This window comes from Panonychus citri, unplaced genomic scaffold, assembly GCF_014898815.1.
Source record: "Panonychus citri isolate SS breed McGregor unplaced genomic scaffold, ASM1489881v1 Contig00140, whole genome shotgun sequence".
Classification (NCBI taxonomy): Eukaryota; Metazoa; Arthropoda; class Arachnida; order Trombidiformes; family Tetranychidae; genus Panonychus; species Panonychus citri.
This window is the reverse complement of record NW_026515545.1, coordinates 2,923,312-2,946,823: the sequence shown is the minus strand read 5'-3', so window position 1 is coordinate 2,946,823 and position 23,512 is coordinate 2,923,312. Positions and strand designations below refer to the sequence as shown.

The 23,512-nt window shown below is 29.0% G+C and overlaps 1 protein-coding gene and 1 long non-coding RNA gene across 2 annotated transcripts; both read right to left on the bottom strand.

Annotated features, from left to right (window-relative positions):
* Window positions 1-351: 351 nt before the first annotated feature.
* On the bottom strand, window positions 352-22,074 carry LOC128394752 (uncharacterized). Its single transcript, XR_008326455.1, has 3 exons — window positions 21,786-22,074; window positions 16,501-16,613; window positions 352-460 (listed from the first exon to the last, which is right to left on the bottom strand). It is a non-coding gene; the product is annotated as an uncharacterized LOC128394752 (long non-coding RNA).
* Window positions 22,075-22,365: 291 nt separating this feature from the next.
* LOC128394543 (uncharacterized) lies at window positions 22,366-23,492 on the bottom strand. Its single transcript, XM_053354867.1, has 2 exons — window positions 23,189-23,492; window positions 22,366-23,037 (listed from the first exon to the last, which is right to left on the bottom strand). Exons 1-2 carry the CDS (start codon window positions 23,390-23,392, stop codon window positions 22,585-22,587), a joined length of 657 nt encoding a protein of 218 aa, XP_053210842.1. The 5' UTR covers window positions 23,393-23,492; the 3' UTR covers window positions 22,366-22,584.
* Between the last annotated feature and the right edge of the window lie 20 nt (window positions 23,493-23,512).

The window sequence follows — 23,512 nt, the reverse complement described above, 5'->3', positions numbered from 1 at the left end:
CTTTTCATGAGATGTGAAGGAGAAAACGAAACGAAACAAAACAAAACAAAACAAAAAACAGTTTCAACATCACATGAATCAACTATCAATTTAAAGACACCATGTATCAGAAAAAAAGAGGGTTCAAAATAATATAAATACGATATTAATCAGAATTGAAATGAAATGAAAAACTATCTAATCTTATTCATTTCATTTTCTATATTAAATATTGAAAATTTGAACACAACATGAATTTAGATGGTTAGTTTAATTTGGATGAGAAGGAAGAGGAAAAATTTCCATAATATTTTTGCTACATTGTTGTTGTTTCTTTTATATATACATATATTATTATTTGTATATATTGCATTTCGATGGCCTCGAGGTGAAAGGTGAACAGGTAATATTGCATTTCCGTGTATCATTTTGTCTGAGAAAATTTTTCCGTTATGTGATAGCAGAAAAAAAAGTTTCATCTCTGATGGTAGATTAAGGAAAATGTTGATCAGGTGGGAGGAAAGTAAAAAATAAACAAAATGTTCATAAATTGATGTAATCGACAGTGAATAATAATAAAGATATGAACCGTGGATACAATTCATGATAGATAATATGTATCTCATGATAATCACCTGTAAGGCATATTCATCAATCAGTCAAGTATCATTTTTCAATATTTCATCAAATTTGATATTGAAAATGAGACTTATGACAATTTGAATTTGAATTGAAGGAAAGAAGGAAAAAGTTTTTTCATCTTCCACCAATTCTCAATATTATCCATTTGCTTTCACCCTGAATGATCATATTTACCTGAACAAAAAAAAAGATTCAGAAGGAAACTTTTTCACCATCAGAATATTTTATTGGTTATATTTTCAGGTTATATAAATTTCTCTGAATTGACTGAATCGTTTCACTGAATTGAGTGTTATTGAAATTGACGTTGAGATAAACATGATTGTAATTGAATAACAGTTTGTCGTAATTGCAACAATCTTTTTTCATCATTTATTACAACTTTTATGATGAAGAAAACTTTCCCTTGAGTTCTAATTCATTAAACTTCTCCCTGAGTATTGATCTGATTTCACTAATTTTAACTCTCACTTTGGGATAAGATTGAATTATCTGTTGCATGATATTATTATACTTCCAGCCGATTAATAAGAAAGAGTGAAAATCGTCTGAATGTTTGACTGATATTTCATTAAATTCATTGACTCAGAGATTTTGACTCTTTGCATATTCATTCAACTTCAAAAGTTCTGAATAGTTACAATTGATTCTCTGTGTTTTTCCATGTGTATTCTGACTTTTCTTCTCTTTCATATTCTCACACAAAGTCAATCTCTCTCTTTCTCTTTCTCTTTCTCTTTCTCTATTTCTTTCTTTTCGATTGAACGAAAATGCAAATGAACGATTAACTGGAAAGAAGACGAATTGAACAATTGATCTTCAATCACAAATCAATCATGATCTCTAATGGCTTCAACTGTGGTTTTCCATGTTAAATAAATTTAGTTTGAATTAATCGATTTGATCCAAAATTGAGTGATCATCATGACCTAGTCCTTAGTAATCAAAAGTTACATTTATCCAACAAGAAACTATCAATGATTTAAATTTATTTACATTACAATTGAATCAATATAATCCAGCTATTAATATATTCCTAAGATAATACCTGAGATTTCATGTAATAAAGTTATTGAAAAGGGAGGAAAGTGTTACAATAAGATACACTAATATTGAGGGATGAAAGAGACTTGGAAATGAGAGTAAAGTGAAAAGCATAAGAGGATATTTTTAGGAAAGAATCAATAAGATGCATGGAAAAAGTTCCTTGGCTATTTATCCAAGGCAATTTAGCTTGATTGTTTGTCGATTCTCATTCAATCCATGGTAATTTCAACTTTTCTTTTCTTCTTATATGGATTTCTCACTCACGAACATCCTCACACTACTCATTTTCTCTTTTCTTTCTCTCTCTCTCTCTTTTGTCATTCTTGCAATCTCAATGGTCATCCCAATGGTCCGAAAAACATCAAAATTGATTCTATGAATATAATGTAGATATTGGAACGAAGCAAAAAAAAATAACCAATACAACAAAACAATCTGAACATGATTCAATCATTACAATTTTGCTCATTCTGTTACCTTTTTGTATTATCATTACATGATGGTCATTCCAGTTATCTTATTGATGACCAATAGACTTAATCTATAGAGGAATCTAGCTAATATTTCATTTGTATCTGTTTTGTATCATTATGATTGTAACTCAATAAGACTCTTGGTTTCATCTGTAATCTAAGTCATAATAATAATTGGATAATCTTAAGATACAATAAACATTCAGTTCATTGTTTTCAAAGTTTTTCGGTGATATTTCAATTCACTATCAAATGGATCAATTAACTTTACAATGCAAGTCATAGATAATTATTAGATGTAGCTAATAACATTTTATCTGATATTCTTCTGACAGTTTGAATGACAGTTTTAAATTTTATTCAAAAGTTAATTCAATGTGAGTTTTCATTCACAGTTCTTGTCCAATCTATTGAGTGAACTTAGAAAATTATGATAACTATCACTAAATATGAATATGAGAACCATGGTTGGAATTTTCGAGTTAAAATCTCATGATTAAATCTGAAAAATCCCTTGGAGATTGGAAATATTTCCAGTTTTCATGACCAAGTCTAAGAATTGATATTTAATGAGTAGCAAGTTCATGGAAACAAAGTTGGGTTAACTGTAAGCTGAACTTTTGATAACCTTGATTTCAGATTGAATCAATAGGGAAACTTAAAGGTAGTATTTAATAGTAAAGCTTTTGTTACCTTAGAGTAGATTTCGAGTTAATATCGAGACACTTTTCTTTTTTTTATATATATAACTTTCAGTAAGACTCATCAAGTTTCCTTTCATGATAATCATGATGGTCAAGGGAAAAAAAGAAAGAATGAAAAATTGATCAATATAAGGGAGAGAAAGGAAAAAGATAAGATGAAATTGAAGAAGAGGCGAGAATCTAAAATGTTATTATTACAAATAGTTGTGATAAACTCAAGAGAAAATAAATGATCGTCACATATCACTAACAACATTACATGGCGATTTTGGTGAGTAGAAAGAGAAACAGAAATTAGAAAAGAAAATTCTGACCTGAACAATGTAACAAGAGTCTTCATATACCCTGATAAAGTTGTGTCCAGTTCTGTAATGACAATAGATAGAAAAAAAATTTGACGCTTATTTGAAGCGAAAAGAAGAAAAAAATAAGAAAGGAGAGAGAGGAAAAAAGATTAAAGGATGAAAAAGAATGATAATGATGAGGAAAGATCATCTTCCTCATCATCTTCTTCTTGTTCATCTTCAATTCCTCTTTTTATCCTTACATACATACAAGTTTATCATGGAAAGAGAAATAAGTTAACTGATAAACTGAAAGGGAAATGTAAGTTGATGGTCAAAGGAGAAAATGGAAAAGGCGTTGGAAGTAGATGAAAATTGGAAAAAAGGAGAAAAAAACTCAGACAGATAACATGATGATGATGATGATGATGATGATGTCGAAAATGAGAAAAAGAAGAAAAATCATAAATTGTTTGTGGAAAATAAATAGAAATGTAGACAAGTCACGATTTTCTTTTTGCTTATTCTTTTCCTGGTAAGACTTTCACTTCTCATCATGTTGATCTTATTCATCATTCTAACCACCTCATCACATCAACATCATCATCACTATCGTCATCTTCCACCCTTAATAACTATTGTAATCATAATGATCTTCAACAATTTTACTCCTTCGTTCATCACTTGTAACCTTGGCGAATACCTGATTTCATCATATCCAGATAAATAAATCATCATGTCTTTGGTCATCTTCACTTTTATCATCATTATCATCCCCTTTATGTCATCGTGTTTACAAAAGTGTCAATGAATAGTAAAAGGATATCACGTTTCAAGTCACCAAAACGGTTCACCTTTTTTTTTGTTTCATACAATCAGATAAATGATCATGGATCAGAATTGAAATCATAGGTTATAAACTAATCAATTTTCACTCATTTTTACCGTTATAATCTGATATCATAACTGATTATCATTATCGACATCATCACGGGAACCATAATAATAATAACGATAAAAATCAATAACAATAAATGATGATTATTGAAGTATAAACAATGATAATATCGCAAACAATAAGAGATAAGAATCACTTTTATCATTATAATGATGTAGAAATCGTAAACCATTCATTTGATTAACTTCATATTCTTGGTATTGATTTCACCTTCATTATCAATCAATCAATTGATTGCTAAAGTTAAGATAATCTGTTATTGATACCTCACCTTTTCTTGATAAAGTTCAGCTTGATCAGGTTTACAATTTCATGTTACCTTGAGAAAACTTTTTCTATTTTTTTTTTCTTTGTAATTTATGATAATATCTGAGCTGATTGATAGACCTTATCAATTTTTACTCTTCCAATATCGAGCTTTTTTTTATTTTCATCATGTTCAATTGAATGGGTGAAATTTTTTTTCCTTCACAATTTTTTATCACAAACTTCTTCATGAAATTTATCTCTTAGAACTTTTCTTCTTAACGAGTTCTCTCAAGTTTATTGTGTATATACAGCAATGGAAATGAATGAAAAATGTTGATCCAAATAAATGAAACTTTTCTTCAATGAGAAAACTTAGAATCTTGAGATTCATCAATGTTCAGCAATTCAGTAAACATCAATCTATGTTCATCATCATCGATATGATGATGATGAAAGTTCATTGAAAGAGAAAAGCTGAAAACTTTGTTTTTACATTTAATTCCAATGTTTCTTACTTAAAGCGTATTTCATGATGAAAAGTTCATCTAATATTTGACAAAACCTCAAATACTACAATTTATCATCAGTTATTAAATATATACTCCTATCAGGCAGATATTTACTTGCAAGTTTACTTGGAGTTTTTCAGGAAATCCATCGTTAAGAAACTATTGAGAAAATCATAGAATCCAGAACTTTTCTGAAACTTTTCTTTGAGTTGTAGTGAGTGAGTGAGTGAGTGAAAGAGAGAGAAATAAACTCTTTAATCAAACATTGACACTATTGATGATAATGATTCGAGAGGTGGATAAGGTTGATGACGATGTTATTGTTTACTTGTTTGTCCAACGGAAGTTAACTTTTCCTTTCCTTTGCAGTTCTTGTTCTTATCCTGTTTTTTTCGAGTTGTAACTTTGAGAGTTGGCTCATTCTCACATGATGTATTTGCAAGAGTTGCTGATATCAGTTGCCAATCTCTGGTAATGTTAACACTTTGACTCTTGTGTTCAAAAGAAAATCATATTTTATCTTCAGATTAGACGTTAAAATTGAGGAAAAGTTATTCATCAAATACAAGTATTATATACAGTCAATGAAAAAGGAAGAAAAAAGTTCTAGATCAATATTAACTATCTGATATCTATCATTCTCATCATCATCTTTCATTAATGAGGTAAAGAAAATTGTTAGTAAACCATTAGATGCTGTTTTTACGTTCATTAGGAAAAATTTTCCAAATATCATCTTCAGAAGACTAAAGAATTCAGTTTATCATGTTTGCATCATGAAAAACAATGAGAATCAGAAGAGGAATAGCAGAGAGTGAGTGAGTGAGAGAGAAAAGTCTCGTGTAGGAGGAAGTGGATATTGGAATTGAAGCTATGCCTCTAGTTGGTCATTTCATGGTGATGATGATGATGAAAGGAGAAAGAGGATGATGAGAGAAGAGGAGGAGAAGGAGGAAGAGGAGAATGACAAGAGAAGACAAAATATTCGGACGAAAGTGACACAAAGCTTTCAGGCTCAATTTATCCTCATCTTTCAGCATCATTAACTTCTGAGATTGTGTTGTCCTCTTCTCTTTCGACTCAGTGTGTGTGTGTGTGTTTATGTGTTTTTGCTTTAATGTCCTCATTGAACTTTCCTTTGTAAACTCTGGATTCTTTTCTCCTCCTCTTTTTCATCATCATCACCATCATGATCAGAATTATCGTCAATTTCTATCTTCTTACTCATCATCATCTTCTTCTCCTCCTTCTTTCCCATGAACATTAGTTGAATAACTTTTGCTTCTTTTTTGAATGATGGTTGAAAAATGATGATTATTTTCATCAGAATGAATCATTCTCCTTTTGCCACCTTTTCATGCTTAAAACTCAATTGATTATTAATCGTCAATCTTAACCAGATAAGAGATAAATAGAGAGAGAGAGAAAGATAGATAGAGAGAGAGAGAGAGAGAGAGAGAGAGAGAGAGAGAGAGAGAGAGAGAGAGAGAGAGAGAGAGTAAAAAATTCTGAGACAGAACAAGGAGAAAATTCAATTTTGTTCAGATAAAAATCATGCTTGAAATATTCAAATTCAGAACTCAATCAATTTTCCTTGATGATACTTATGCATATTACATGGAATCACTATCACCAGTGAGTTTGTGTGTATCAAATGAATAAGTTCAAGGAAACTTTCTCAAGATAAAACTGAATATTTTCATGTATATATCATGAAAAGAGAATCAAAACATTAACCATATGAATTTAAATTCAGGTTAAAAGAGATAATTCTAAGATAGTGAAAACTTTTACCTAAGATTTTTTTTTCTCATTCTAATAGTTGAATACTGATTATTATATTGACCCAATTAAATGATCCATCTTGAAACTAAATTAACAAATAATTTCCTTGGCATCTAATCAGCTGATCGATCAGTAATCAAAGGGCAATTGTAACGATGATAATTATAATTACGATTGTTGATAATAATAGTGCTCAGTATGAATATGAAAAAAAAAAAATTATATCCTGATGATGATGATGATGATGAAAATGTGAATGAAACAAAAATAATATCATTAATATAATGAGATGTTACAATTGAATGTAATGTTAGGAGTTGGAATTGAATCAAAAGCAATTATCATGATAACAATAAGCAATAATAATATTATTAATCATGATAATAGTTAATGATAAGTTTGAATTATCATTGTAATCAGAATGTAAGTTTAGTATATACACATTTAAGAGATACAGAATTCTGGAATTGGATAGGAGACAGGGAGATAAACATGATAAGATTAATTGAATTTACCAACATGATGAATCTTAATCAAAACTTTTCATATATCCAGAAAAAGGTAAATATTTCATTAATATCTACCTTTGAGTGGGCTGTAAATACAATAATAATAATAATCAAATGCTGTGGTCGGAAGATTCAACTTAATATCATTATTATTATTGTTACGATCATTATTTAGCTTAATCTTAATCTCATTCATTGTCACCATCGGTTGTTTTGTGATGTTATTCAAAGTTTCTTATTGATTCCTAAGAATCTCCCTGAGGTGTTTTCAAGATAAAAAGTATCAACTGAAAGGTTATCAGAGAGCTGGATGAGTGTGTGTGTGTGTGTGTGTGTGTACAGAGAATGCTAATTAGTGTTAATTAATGGATAACAAGAGAGAACAGAACAAAAGAGAATGGAAAAGATGTAGATTATTGAGTGATGATGATAAGATAAGATAATATTCATGTTCATCTGAATATTATATTCTAATGGAGGAGATGAACATTTTATCCTCATCATCTTTTATATAATATAAGTTTCTCTCCTCTCTTCATCCCATGTAAATATCTTGACATGAAGAGATGGTTGAAAAAGCTCAGGTAAGATTAACCCAATTCACTTATTGTGTCAACTATTTAAATGTCTATCTTAATATAACGAATCAAAATTTCGTATATTAGATTATCGTTTTATTTTTTTTTCGCTTCTTCCGATGTTTCAAAAATTATATTATCATCATTTACCATCATTATGGTTACTTGGGATGGAAAACTGTTCATCATTTTTAATCAATTTAATCTACTGCTCATTATAAGAGGGAAACATTAATGTTACATTTTCATCTTATTTAAGGGTGTTGATTGATTTATTGGTTCATTATCAGGGAGAAACAGATTCTGAATCAGTTCAAAAACTGAGCATCACCCTTAAAGTTTCAATTATCTATTAATAGCTCGACTTCATCATCATTATCATCAAAATCTCATTGATTATCTGATAGTATTATTTGGGGTAAAAAAAACATTTAAACTCAAATTCTGTTATTACAAAACTGTCATGTTATCATATTTCAGAATTGAAAAAAAATCTTCAAGTTAATCTATCATGTTAGGTTAACTGAGATAAATAAGAAGAGAGAATAATTTTCTATTAATTATAAGCATAATAATCTACCTTATTAAATGATAAGCAAGTTAAATTTTAGAAAAAGAGATTAATAATTTCATCATGAAATCCATCATGTGGAAGAAATATATTATCCACCTTAAAGAAATGAATCTCTCAAGGTAAATGAGTTAATCGGTGCTAATGTTTACCTTTGGAAATAAAAATGAAATTTAACTTTCCGACTAAATCTTATAATTTATGTTTTCTAACCTCATTGATCTTTTATTAATTATCTTTACACTTACTTGAAATAAAATAGACATTTATTCAGATAGATGTTCATGGTAACCGTTTTCATATTGAAGATTGAATAAAATGTATCAAATCAGTACATGTATATGTAAAAAGATAGTGGGAGCGGGAATGAATTTCATTTGATAGGTGAAGGCTTTGAACTTTGATTGCAATTAAAATTAAGTGCAATTTGTTGAGGAGCAAAAAAAGTGATACCTATGGATTGAGATGAGAGAGAGAGAGAGAGAGAGAGAGATGAAAAGTCATAACATGAAAATGACACACTTGAAACTGGGAGTAAATCATATACACAATCAAACTGTTAATTACAACTGAATGAACTCAATTCAAGTGATTCCCAGAAGATTGAATAGTTTTCCATCATTTAATGAACTGTAATCCATTTGATTCACAACAGTAGTGACCATTGGGTAACAGTTAACATAAGCAGAATTCTGGACAGATAAGTTGACTCATTTTCAAGTACTTTTCACATTCAACATGAATATCATTCATTTAATTGGGTGAGAGACCAAAAAGACAGATATTATTTCAAAGAGAAAATGAATTTGATACAAATTCACCAGTGAATCTGAATTATTTTGGAAAAAAAATCGAAAAAAATTCAAAATGTTACTATGATCTATGCTGTCCATTGAATACATGATATTTTTCATATGGATTATTATTCTGATAATGTTATGATGATGATGATTATGCAAGTGAAAAGCAGCTAACTTTGGTATTCAAGGTTTGAGATTATCAAAACTGGTTGATATTCATGGTACAATATTGATACATTGTATTTAATATTTGTCATTTCATGAACTGAATCAATAAGTTCATGGGTTGTTGAAAAACCGATAGATATTTTCATTTTATTTTTGCTTATTCTTCTGATTGAATCCATGATAATTACAGTTTGGAGTTAATTGTAACTGTTATTATTGATTATCAATGTTTCATCTGTATTATAATGATATTCATTGGAAATGCTATCATGATTTTCAATCATGAAAATATTTATTTTCTATTATTTATCCTCGTGTATTATAATCATTATCATGAACAATCAACTAGCAGGAAAAGTTTTTTCTTCTTCTTCTTGGAGTTACATAAATTCACAGAAAAAAATCAAAAGAGAGAGAGAAATGATATTTATGAAGTTATTATCCTTGATATCATGTTAATACCATAGACTGGACAGTTATCTATTGACCATAGGAAATAACTTGATTGACTGTGATCGTTAATCAAGTCAAAGTTTATTATCAGCTCTAAGTCAATATTATTATTTATCGATAGGATTATTTCATTCTGATTCATGACGATGATAAACCAATAATTTTACCTTATATACTAGTCATTCTGTGATTTGATAAATAATTATTGATTCAAGACAATATAAAGATATCCACTGGTCAGTATGATTGAGAACGAGAACGAAAATGAGAACGAGAAAGAAGGAAAGAAAGAGAGAATAATAAAAAAAGTTTTCATTCTTTACTCTCCTTTGTCAATTTTTCCATGTTGAAACAAGTGGATTATTTAGTAGGATTTAGATTCATTGATAAAATTATCCAATTAACAGGTTAACTTGTTTACAAATCTTACGCTTGTTGATTAATTAATCGTTGAAAAAGTTAAGCTGATTATCAAGAGCGAAAATACTAAAATTAATCTTAATTGTTACAGATAGTGCATACTAGTTGATAGATTAACATTATCAGATTGGTCAAGGGAGATAATGTTGTCTATTTTTTATCGCTCTCTCTCTCTCTCACTTGTCTTTATCATTCATGCCAACAGAAGAGGTCATTCAATTCCTGATTACGATTGATTTTATTATTATGGTTGATTATCATTTTTAGCATTTATTATTATCATGAAGGAAAGTTAATTGCAATAAGATCAATGAAGATATTAGATATTACATAAAGTCAAGTTGGGATTAGTGGTAAGGATGATGATGATAAGATGATCATGATGAAATAGGAAAAAGAGATAAGTCGCCATGATGATATTGGAAGAGAGAAAATAAATAAAATGAATCATCTAATATCCCTAATAAATTAACCAGGTTATGATTGGGATGATGAAAAAGATGAGCAAGGTTAATATCAAATGTAATACATTTAAGACAGTCGATTGATATGAAAAATATTCTGACATGAAAAGAGTTACAGACAAATAAGACACATGATAATGAGAGAGAGAGAGAGAGAGAGAGAGAGAGAGAGAGAGAGAGAGAGAGAGAGAGATCTTATCCACTCCTCAATAGAGTTTTTTTTACTCTTTTTCCTTATTAAACCAATACACATATAATATATTATCAGTATTAGAATAGCAGAATTAGTGGCAAGATAAAAAGGTGAACCATGAAGATTCAAATGATTCCATTGAAATCAGATCATCGTATAATAATCAGGGTGAAAAGAAATGAGTAATATAAAGATATTGCTGATGACAAGAATTTTTTCTTTTTTTCTCTTCTCTTTTACTTCTCCTCATCTTCCTTTATCATCTTCTTAATCTGCCATTACAATAATAATAATGTTTTTATTTCGCTACAATTATCATCATGATGATTATCATACATATATGAAGGTAAATATCATCATTATAATGAGAGTTTATCATTTTATCATCATTAGAATTATTAGTTTCTTTTTTTATTTTTCTTCTTCATTAACTTTTCATTTATTCTTTTTGTTTTTCTCTCTCTCTCTCTCTTTTTAATTCTCTTTTGCGTGTTTTTCTTAATTATTAACATACTTTTACCATAAATTATCAACAACAATTAACAATCTAATGATGATGATGATAATTATCATCGTAGTTATCAGATCATCATAATGATAACATTTACCATTCATTTGATATCAGTGTTAATTGTTTCTCATTGAAAAGTGAAAGTTGTCAAATTTTTACTACTGAAAATTAAATTGTTGACAATTAATAATCAGAATACTCAACTAATTGAGTTGGTAAATTGTACATGTAAATTTACAATTTGGAGATACTATTATATTCAAACTCCAAGATAATAGATAAATCAAATTAGTACCATGTTTGTGATGATTTATCATGAAGAAAATTCAATAAACCAATTAATCAATTGCTCATATAAATTTCACTCTTGGAAATATTAATCTATGGTAATTGTTGATAATTATTATTATTCAAGTTTCTTCATATTATTTTCTTATTACTTGTTGGTCATTGTTGACCCAATTTCAGATGATATCAAATGATATCTAATTGTTATGAATGAATTTCCTTCTAATTAGAATTGATTGATTTTTTCATCATCATCAACTTTCTTATTAAATGATTTATATACTGAAATTTAATCATGTTGGTAAATCGATTGATGATATCGGTCAATCAATGATTTACATATGATTAACTGTTGAAGGGATTATATTTACATAGATTACGAAATGTTTTGGTTACTTTTGGGTGACAACTTTTCAGATCATTAGTCATATACATTTAATTACCATCATGATAATAATAATAATGCTAATGATTATCGAGTAATTCAACGATCAATTTTCATGATAAATTCCTATGATTGTCACAGAATTAATGATTTTTAGTATTTAATTAGATAATCGATGATGTTAATAGCTTCTTTCCATGGCTTATTTAGTCGATGTTAAGTAATTTAAATGATGAAAATTTATTCGTTTAATGCATATTAGTGAAATATATTAATTAACTGGATAAATAAATGTTAGTTTAATGGTGAAAATTTAATTAACTGTAAACATCAAGGAAGTCCAAAATTGCGCCTTTAATGGTTCCCAAGTTACAATCATTGACCACATATAATTAGAATCAATTAATCTCAACATTATCATGTTTACTTTCTCAACATGGTAATGAAAATTTTATGTACAATCAACTAAATCATTATCTCTTTTGGTTTATATCTAATATAAAGACAATCAACCTTTTTATGAGTTCCATTGATAATATCATTCTCCATGAGAATAAAAATTCAAAGAGAAAAGAAAAAATAAATCAATCGAGAAGGCACAAAGTTTCCTATTCTCTATCAGCTTCCTAATTGAAAGATAATCATCCAACGAACTAATGAATTTGGAACTATTTATTTCCAATATAAGAAAAGGATATAATATTTCGTTCTGTGATATATAAATGAAAAAATTTCAATTTCTTTTCGAAATTCAGAAAGGTAAAAATTCATTGGCCTGTGAACAGAAAATTATTACCAAATAATTGTTAGAACTTTTTTAGCTTTCTCTCTCTCTCTCTCTCTCTCTCTCTCTCTCTCTCTATCTCTCTTTGATTTTCAAAGATGAAACAAAGAGACTAGAATGGCTAGAGATTAATGATGGTCAGATTATTACGATATAAAGGTAACTTCATCTTTCTCTGACAACGATTATCCTCGACCAATAAGGCTTCTGGGCAATATTTGTTATCCTCTCTCTCTCTCTCTCTTACTATCTTTAGTTGCTTAACTTTATCATCATCATCATCTTCATCTTTTTGTCTTCATATTATATCTTTGGTTTCCAATTGAAAGGAAAGGCCTTAAGGATAATCGAAGGAGTAAAAAAGAAAAGAGGCTGGATAATGACCATGGAATCAGATATATATAAAAGCCGAATGAAAGAGAAAGAGTTGGAGAAAAATTCTCATATTGACCGTGAATCAATAAACCAACATGAGAGACAAATAATACGAAAAACAAATGAATCAGAATCAGGTTACAACTGAACAATCTTATCCTTTTTCTTACTCTAAATCATCAACCTTCTCATCCTCCTTATCCTCTCTCTCTCTCACTCACTCACTCATTCTCCTTTCTACTTCCTTTATTCTTGACCAGCATCTCTTCAAATAAGATTTACGGTTAAAAGTAAAATGTTATAATCCAACTAACAATCAAGGAAACTAATCAGATGAGATGATAATCATGATGCATGATGATTACAATCATCTTTTCTCTTTCATCATCTTTAATCATCATCATCATTTTCTGAATCCTGAATGTAATAATCAACTGTAATGATCAATCAATTCTCATCTGATTTGTTTTGGTTTTCATTCAATTGTTTTGTGGATATATATCAATTTACCTTGACAATAATAAACAAAAACAAGCAAAAACGTATTTAATTACAATAGCAAATCATGAATTGTAATTAACTCAATTTCATTCACCAGGTAAATATGAATAATAATTTTACATGGTTAGTAAATTGGTTGATGACAGAAAATGATTGAGAAGAAGAAAAAAATTTGAATAACTAATCATTACAATAAATTAACGGAAATATTAATCGCTGATAATCAACAAAGGTGATTAATCTAATGAGATAATCAACTTTGCATGATTACACCTTTGAATTACTTGATGATGATGAAAATGAATGGAATGATTTTCCTCTTCTTCTCTCTTGTTAATTCTGATTTTCTTGTATTCCAGTTGAGTACATGGAAATAAATATATATTTAATACACTTTTCATCACAATATCATGAAAGGTAATTGTTCAACTCGTTTACCATGTAAAGATATTGATTATCGTCAATGTAATAACAATGTTGTTGTTGTTGTTGTTTTTTTTTTTACTTTCTCTTGATTTGACAGCATAAGAATAATGATAATCTAGTATTCAGTTTTGGTCATTGTTATTCAGATGAAGATATTTATATAAACATCCATCATGTTCAATATTATATTGCATGTAACTATCATGTTAGTCATCTGAGTTTCATTGGTATCAAAGTTACCTGAGCTGAAAGTGTATAAGCCAAAAGTGTAGAGTGTTATTCACAGAAGGAGGGGGGAAGATGTAGTGGTGAAAATCATCATCATGAAAATAGATTCAGAATAAGATTCAGAAAGAAACATAGAGAAACAATAAGAGAGAAGGAAAAAATCAAAGAACTTTTCCTACCCTTCCCAACCTATTTTTGACCATCATGTTGACCACCATCATTATCATCATAAGCATGATAATGATGGTGAAAATGAACATTATCATGACAATATCTGAAACTCTTTCTTTCTGTCTTCTTCTTATATTCATCATCTGGTTTTACTCTTTCATTCCTAATCCATTTTCATGATTCCAAGAAAAAGATTTCAGAGCCAATTGAACTCTTGGGGATTCAAGCCTTATTTTCACCAGTCTTTTTGCTATTCTGTATTCCCATGAAATTAGAACAACAAACAAATATAAACACAGAAAAAAAGAATAAAGTTTTCTTTAACCAAGAATCAATTCTATTAATTACTCTATTTAAATATATTAGATGCAAAAGAAATTCAAAGAATAAGATTCAATTTAATTTTCATTTCAAGTCATCACTAAAAAGCCCAAAGTTCATGGGGATTCTGTAAATATGAGCAAAGAAAAAACCTCAAGAATCAGATATTCTATTATTATAATTATTATTATATGAAAATTGGGTTACCATGTTTAGGAAATTCTGGACAATCAGCTTATTCAGCTGGAAAACATTTCTGCAATGTCCAGTTTTTGTTTCTCAACATTAACAAGAGTCTTTTGTTGTTTATCTTTGGAGTTTTTTTTTAACTTGTCTTGTCCTTCAAAGTTTATGTGTATTTTATATTGTTGACAATTTATCATTATCATCATTAGGGATTTTGGTGTTTCATCATTTAATCATCAACAGTGGACATTCATAAAATCATCTTGACCATTTTTAAAAGCATCAAATTTTCAAAGCAAAGTCTGAAGGAATCAAGAAAACAAAAACAATACTTGACTTTGTCATTTGTGTAATTTACCATTGACTTTATATTAAATATATACTGTCATGGTCAGTTTTTTCAGAGTGGTCAGAACAGAATCTGCTTATCACCATGTTTATCATATTATTTATGCTCTAATATTGCTTGTTTTTCATTTGTCAATCTTGTGGTTGTTGTTGTTGGTGGTGGTGGTGAGGTTGGGGTTGGGGTTGGGGTTGGGATGCTTTAATATTATCATCACTTATTATGTGTTTCTGAATTAACTTAAATGCTGTCAGCTTCAGGCAAACAATTCATAAATCAGTTAACTGTTAATCTAATTCAATGTTTTATTAATTTTCAGTTGAAGGTTCATCATTCATGATGCTTGATCCAAGTTTCATTTACTAACCATAAATTGTTTACTCATTGATTAAGTGACAGTCAAAAGTTTTATCAATTTAGTTGATTGTCACATGTCAACTTTAAGTGATAATATTTGTTTTTTTGTTGGATGAAAAAAAAATTAGATGAAAATCTCATCTCATGGGGAAAATTTCAACATTTTCAAGAGATTTTTTTTTCTCATTTCATTGAAAAAGTTCATTGTTACAATCATGGTGTATAATCACTTGACTATCTATGTTTATGTTACTTAAATCAGCACTGTATTTAAATCTCACTATAACTACACAATTGATTGTCATTAGTTAATCATGAATTGAGACAGATAAAAAATGAACTCAAGTTGTTAATGGGTTGTGACAATTGTAATACTAATCTAAGTTTATCCTTTCGGCGATTATGGTTATAAGCTGAAACAATCAATAATTTTGAATAACCCATGAAGTTGAGCGTATTTACATGTTAGGTTGTAACAATGTCAAAGGAATGGGAAGATAGAAAGGGAGAGAGAGAGAACAAGTAACTGAGTAAGTGAGATTAATCCTGAGAAACTCTGGTGTCAATCAGAACTTATTTAAGTTGTTAATCTTTTCGCAAGCTAATCTCTATCACTCTCTTTTCTACCATTGATAAGATATTTTAACATTTTCTATCCACAGAAATTCATGTTACTCAGCTTAAGAGATAATACAAGAGAAAGAAAACACATTGGAAAATTTTCTTCTTAACCTTCATCATGTTATCAGATTAATTGTATCAACTTTTCATGATCACATTTGAAATAAAGATAATAATAAGTAAAGATAAATAGAAAAAAAACTTTCAAACTTACCAGTCAGTTGTTTTGCAGAGCTCGATGAGTAAAGTATTGATTTTATCCGTTTAATTGGTGGTAATTTGTTGATTATTGAGAGTCAATTGTTAACACTTTTTATTAATCCTGAACTGGAAATAAGAAACAATAATCCAATTGGAACATAAATTCAACGACAAAATTGAAAGCACATTGACCATTAATCCATTAGCAAAGTTGATAAGAGTCACATTGAAACTATTGAACAATTCATTAATTCCCGGAAGATGAAACTTGGGCCAGAATTTTTTTCTCCTTTACTTTGAACATGTAAATACAACATAATGAGAATAAGATTGAATGACGGTGAAGAGGAGGAAGAGAGAGAGAGAGAGAGAGAGAGATTCTCTGGAAGATGAGAAGGGGATAATCCTTTTAATGGTAAACGAGCAACTTTTTTTAACATTATAAACACGAGATTAAGTTTCTATCCCCAACCTTATCCCATTTCCTTTGTTTCCATATCTCAATCTAATCTTGATCCTCATCATCATCTTTTGCTTAATCATAAATATATATGATTACAATGAAGAGAAATGTTAATATAAAAAAAACCCAAAAACAAAAAAAAATGAGTAAATGCAAATGATGAAGATAACAGTAAATGCAAATACCAATGATAATCAAGTTTATATGAAAATGATTATTTCCACCGGTGGGAATTGCTAACCAAGATTGTTTGAAAAGACTAAAAAAACATTGAGCATTTTACTTGGCATATTATTATTACATTAACCTAATGTATCCCTGTTTAGGCAATATTACATTATTAATAATATAAGAGGGTTTCCATTATTATTAGTTTTTTTTTCATTCATAAAGTATAATTAAATTAAGCTTAATTGTAATATTTGGGTTAATCATTTACAACATTATCACTTTTCAAATGTTGCAATCAAAATATGATTACAATAAATGATAATAGTTTTGCTTGATATTTGATTGGTTTGGTAATTTTTTTTTATCTTGGCTTCAAGTTGCAACAATTTACTAACCATTTTCCTATTGATTGATTATTGGTTAATTGTTTAACAATTTAAAAGACGATTAAGGTTAATAACAATGGTAATTGTCAAGGTGAAGATTAAAAAAAAAAGGTTAACCAGATAATCAAAGGTTATTCAAGGTGTTAAATCAGTTGGTTTTGACAGAATTGTTGACAGAATTAAATTGAGATTCTCATTAGCAAATGTATTGATTAGCTTTTTACTCATTAATAAAGATCAGTAACAATTTAGATTTGCAGGCAAGAGAATGATGGTATTTGGGTGTGTGTGGGTATTAGATAGTTGATTAAGTTCTAATCACAATGGAAGAAGAAAAGTGTTGCAAATTAATGGCTACAATTAATTTCGAAAGAGGATAATTGTGCTTTCGAAACTATTGATGTAAAAGAAAAGTTGCAATTTCGATGGAGAGAGAAAAATCGAAGAGAGAGAGAGAGAGAAAAAAAAAGTTCTAATAGTTTCTTATTCGAAAAGTGTTTTAAACTTTTTCGTAAACTCATTTAATCGCAGTTTTAGTTTATTGGAAAAGATCAAAATTAAATATTATTATTATTTCTTCACCATAGGAAGAAAAAGCAAATTCAATCCCTTCCAATTCATTAGAATATTTTTCAAGGTATTATCTCATTTTCCTCTTCCTGTAAAATTCATTACTACTCATTCATTATCCCTCATGGTGTTTTTTTCACTCCTTTTCTGTTTCTTATTTGTTTTTTTTTTCGTCTCTTCTCTCATACATCTTAATATCACCATGAATTGGAATCTTTTTCCCAGAGCAATTAAATCAAACATAGATTAACATCTTCCTTGTCACAATTTCAATTCCATTGCTATTCATCAATCATTTCTCTCACTCTCTATCTCTCATGAACTAGGAAATTAATATTTCTTTCATCATCATAACTTTTGCGATCAATTCAGAAAGTGATACATGAGATTGAATTTTGAATGGAACGAAAAGAAAAAGGGAAACAGAATCAAACTTTTATCGTACATACAAATTGAATTGGAAAAAAAAGTTTATCAATTTCACAGTTTTTCTCGATATTTGTACTCATGGTAATTTCAAGGTTCTACAATGATCATGGTAAACGTTGAATCTTTCAACAAAAAAGCTCAGAATTTATCCAGTTTTTGCTTGCCTTCCAATCCATTCAGAGTTTCATTTATTAATAGTCTGAATCAGGGGGAATAGTAAATATTATCATGTTGAGAGTAAAATTTCAAATTTATTTCGTAATATAATACACATAAACTATCAGTTGACATTCAGTACTCAGATTATTCTGATAAATGTTCATTAGTTTTCCATAGTCTTTCAATTAATATAATTCCAGTAAATATTTACCTTGTTGTTTTATTTAATCTCTCAATGTACTATAACTATTCAAGTTTTCATGATGATTGTTCTTGTCATTGATAATAGATTATTCTGATTCAATTGTAGTTGAATTTCACCTAAATTTATATTCTGATTGCATGATTAAAGGTGAAAAATTAATCTAATCAACTCTCGATGATTTATATATATTGATTGTTGATACCAATATAATACAATCATTGAATACAAAATGAGCTGATGAAAAAAAAGGAAACAAAAAAAAAGTTCAACTTGTATCAATTACTCAGGTAATATTTCACATGATTGATTGGATGATATTTTTCACCATCAACATCACCATGTAACTCTGGCAATTTATTACTCGTTATAAAGCTACTTGAAACTGTCAGCAAATGATTTAATCATCATGTTGCATATTCATACTCATAGTGACTTATTAAAGTGTCTGAACTTTTTTTTTTGAATGGATGAGGAACAAAAGAAAATAAAATAGTAACATTTTCATCAATGAAACTGATTATTTTGATTAACTTTTTGTGTTGAACATTAGATTGTCAATGATTGAACTGGATTAGATGTGACAGGACAATGGATAAAGTTAGTGGTCAAGAGATTAGCTTGGAAAGGGTCGACTGCTATTAAGAGGTGTTGATTGTAAACTTTACATGCATTAATAGGATGTGTATGTTTTCAATTGTTTCTGATGATGGTTAACTTAATAAGGAAGACAAATTGTTCATCTCAACTGTATTAGTAGTACTGGAATTGGGGAGAAAAACAATATATAATCAAGAATCATGGTGATAAAAAATAAACACGGTGGGAATAAAATCGTAACACGTAGTTTCAAATTCAACCCACAGGAAGAAAAATATAACTCCAAATAATGATAACCTTGGGAACAATATAACACTTACCATGTAACTCATCCTCTTTTCCTTCATCCTTTTCCTGTTGTTCATTTTCATCCTTTTTTATCTCTTATCCTTTTCTTACTCATCATCATCTACCATCTCTCTCTTTCTCGCTCGCTCTTCTCATCTCTTCACCTAACACAAAAGTTCAGCTATTAAATTCTGGTTATTTATCTGTCGCATTTTTCATTGGAAATTCAATCCTCTCAATCATTGTTTTCTGTAAACTTCATCGACTTCCGGTTCTGTTCTGATCTTTTCCTTCATCTTTTTCAAATCTTTCTCTCTCTCTCTCTCTCTCTCTCTCTCTCTCTCTCTCTCTCTCTCTCTCTCTCTCTCTCTCTCTCTCTCTCTCTCTCTCTCTCTCTCTCTCTCTCTCTCTCTCTCTCTCTCTCGCTCATCGTTTTTACTTCGCCTTCTCCTTAGTTTCAGTTGATTACTTTGAGATAGTTCAGATATCATTGGAAAAAATAAAACGAAAAGTTATCAATTACGAATTTTTGACAATTCTTTTGCTCCTTTGTTTCTTATGGAGAAAAAGATGGAAACGAAAAGTTGATCATCATTTTCCTACTTTTTCTTCTTGTTCTCTCAGCTAAAGTTCTTGATAGAAAATGATAGAATTATTTTCATGGGATGGGGAAAGAAAAAAAAAGAATAATAAAATCGCATATAAATAAATCATCATTGGAAGATTAGAATCTTTTTCTCTTTTATCTTCTTCGTCTTCTTCTTTCTTTCTCTCTTTTTTTCATTCGAAAATAACGAAAGAAATCGAAAGAAGGTCTCATGGAAATTGCATGTTTATGCCTCATGGAAAAAAAAGAAGGAGAATGAGAGAAATGTAAGAAAATTACCTGAGAATGTAAATCATGGAATGAACAAAAGTAACTGTAAAAAGGTTTCCTTATTTATATATGTGGGTGGGGTTGGTGGATTGGACGATGTTTAAATCATGATTGAAATGATTCCCATGGAAAATGTAACCATCATCACTTTGAATAAACATTGAATGATGATAAAGATTAATATTGAAAAGGAGACTCGGTGAAATGAATAAAAAATCAGTTGGATTAACAGATCAGAAAAAAAAATCGGTTCATAGTTATGTAAATAAATACATAGCTTATTGTGGTGGTCAGCTGAATAAGAGTGGACAATAACATGATAACCATGAAAGTATATGATAGATAAGATTATCATGTGAATGAATATTGGCTCAGATTTCAGTTCAATCAAAGAATAAATTTCTAAAGAAATTAGAGTTTAATTTTAAAGAATTAAAAAGTTACTCCGTCTTCTCAAAGGAATCGAGTATTCATTTCATGTGATTCATTGAATTTAGTTCATTGAAAATTCATGTCAACTTTTTCTTACCACCAATCTAATGAGCTCAGCATCAAATCATTTGCTCGAGTTTCTCTCGATATATCGATAAGTCCAAGTTCCATGGTTCCATGGAAAATGTTCTGATCGGAATTAAAGTTTTAACGATAAAATCTTTCATGTTTATCGAATAATTTTTTTTTCTTTCTGCACAATATTAATATTCATTAAGTAATACTTTCTTTTATCTCTACTATTCAATGGAAATCCCTTCAGGGTAGATTGAAATTTTCTTTGTTTCTATTGTAAAAGGAAACCATTTTAATCTTAAAAGTTATTTGAAATCAATCATGTTATTAACTCAGAATTACATGAGAATTGCTTTTAATAAAAATTAAGGAAAAGTTTATCAATTATTAATAACATTTAATTTGATAACATTAATCATCTGATTATGTAAATCATAAATATTACATCAATTCTTTAAAAAGGAAAATTGTTATTCTATTATCATTATTTATTATCTAGAGTTCTGGTTTCAAATAATTAAGATTCATGCAATTTGAATTCACAATTAACACATAATCATATCAAATGGTTGTATCTAATTTTCCCAATTTAATCTCAATTAATTAAAGGCCAATGATTAGATAATTAATACAAGAAACAACTCACCTTATTATTATTAATAATAGAATAGATTTTTTTGTGATAAAGTAATTATAATCTAGATATTAAATTCACAATTAAATTGACACTAACAAAACCGATGAATTAATGAGAATCATGAAGAATGAGGATATTGATGAAAAGTTTAATCGTTCAATATTTAATAAACAATTAGTGATTAAATTGTTATTGATTAAACACACACACACACACCGATCACAATTGGATAAACTTGATAATTAGTAGAGTTGAATAAATATATATTCATATATAAGAATCCAAGTGATTAGATGAAAGTTTGACATTAAACTGAAACTGAAATTCTGAAAGTAAGAACTGAGCGAAAGATATAAAAAGTTGAAGTTCTATGACAAGAGATGGCGCTTTTTTGAAATTCTTTTTTTCAGAGAAATGAGGCGCCATCTCTCGGTTTCAATTGAAATTTTGTTCGATTTGAATGTTAATTGTGATTTCTTATTATTATTAATTACGTTGATTCACATATTGATTGTTGAATAAATTGTGAGCCAAGATTGATAATAATCGTTGAGTGATTATCATTAATGCAAAACATTTGCTAAATTGATTCAGATTAATGAACTTTATTTGTTGATTTTTCTTGATTCACAATTTGATATTAATGAGAGACTTTAATTCAATTAAGCAACTCTATTAATATTCTGGAAATTAATCGGTAGGAATATTGATAATTTATATTTGTTTCAGAGTTTCTACTCCATGGAATCATGCTGATGATAGTGATTCGAAAGGATTTGATTAGTGTATTAAATTGGACATTGATTTATTATCCTCGAAAGTTTAACCGGGAAACTAATCCAACTTTTAAATCATCGACCATTGAGAAATCAAATTGGTCAGTTTTAAAGTCAAAAAGTGGCTTGGCAATATTTTCACTCTCTTTTCCAGGTTGATAGGGGGGAGAGTAAAGGCAAACCGTATAGATACCACCTCCATGTTGACCAGCAGATCGAGCTTGACCACAGCCATATTGTTGAGTTGTTTTTGAAACAATGTTGACAAAATGTTGAACATTAGGTGTAAAAATTGGATTCTCATAATTATATGATTTCTCCTCTTGGACATACCAATTGGTCAACACTTTAACAGCTGATACAGCATCTTCTGGATTAGATTGATAGTAAACATTTTCAGCAACATCATTGTCATGCTCTTCCGGTGGTGGAGCATTTTCATACCATGCACGTACCACAGCACGATGACGAGCTGCAGTAATCAACTGGACACACAAACAAATCGACGGACAAATGGATAAAGAAAATGTGATTCATTCAGAAAATTCATAAGATTTTCATTAACATGAAGAGAGAGAGAGAGAGAGAGAGAGAGAGAGAGAGAGAGAGAGAGAGAGAGAGAGAGATTAATCTTACCGTTTCATTTGGATATAATTCAGAGACACCATGGCGAAGCCGAATGGCCTGATGAATTATATCAAGATCTTGAAAAAATGACCAATCAACATTTTCCGTGATAATATGAATACGATCATCAACTAATTCAGTTCGTTGTAGATGATTACAGTTAACCAACAAGCTAATTAAAGGTAAAACTGTTAAAAATTTGATAACAATCATAATGGTTCCAAATTGATTGGTTGTAATGTAAAGTCAAATACGACAATTAAATGAAAGTTAATTGGCTCTTTATAGAGACAATTAAAACTAATTGCTTGTTACTTTTATTCCGTTAATTGT

Excerpts from the sequence above, each read along its gene's own strand:
- LOC128394543 (XM_053354867.1), bottom strand. The coding sequence starts at position 23,392 with ATGATTGTTATCAAATTTTTAACAGTTTTACCTTTAATTAGCTTGTTG. Across the intron at positions 23,038-23,188 it reads AATTATATCCAAATGAAACG|TTGATTACTGCAGCTCGTCA; the intron begins GTAAGATTAATC and ends TTGTGTGTCCAG.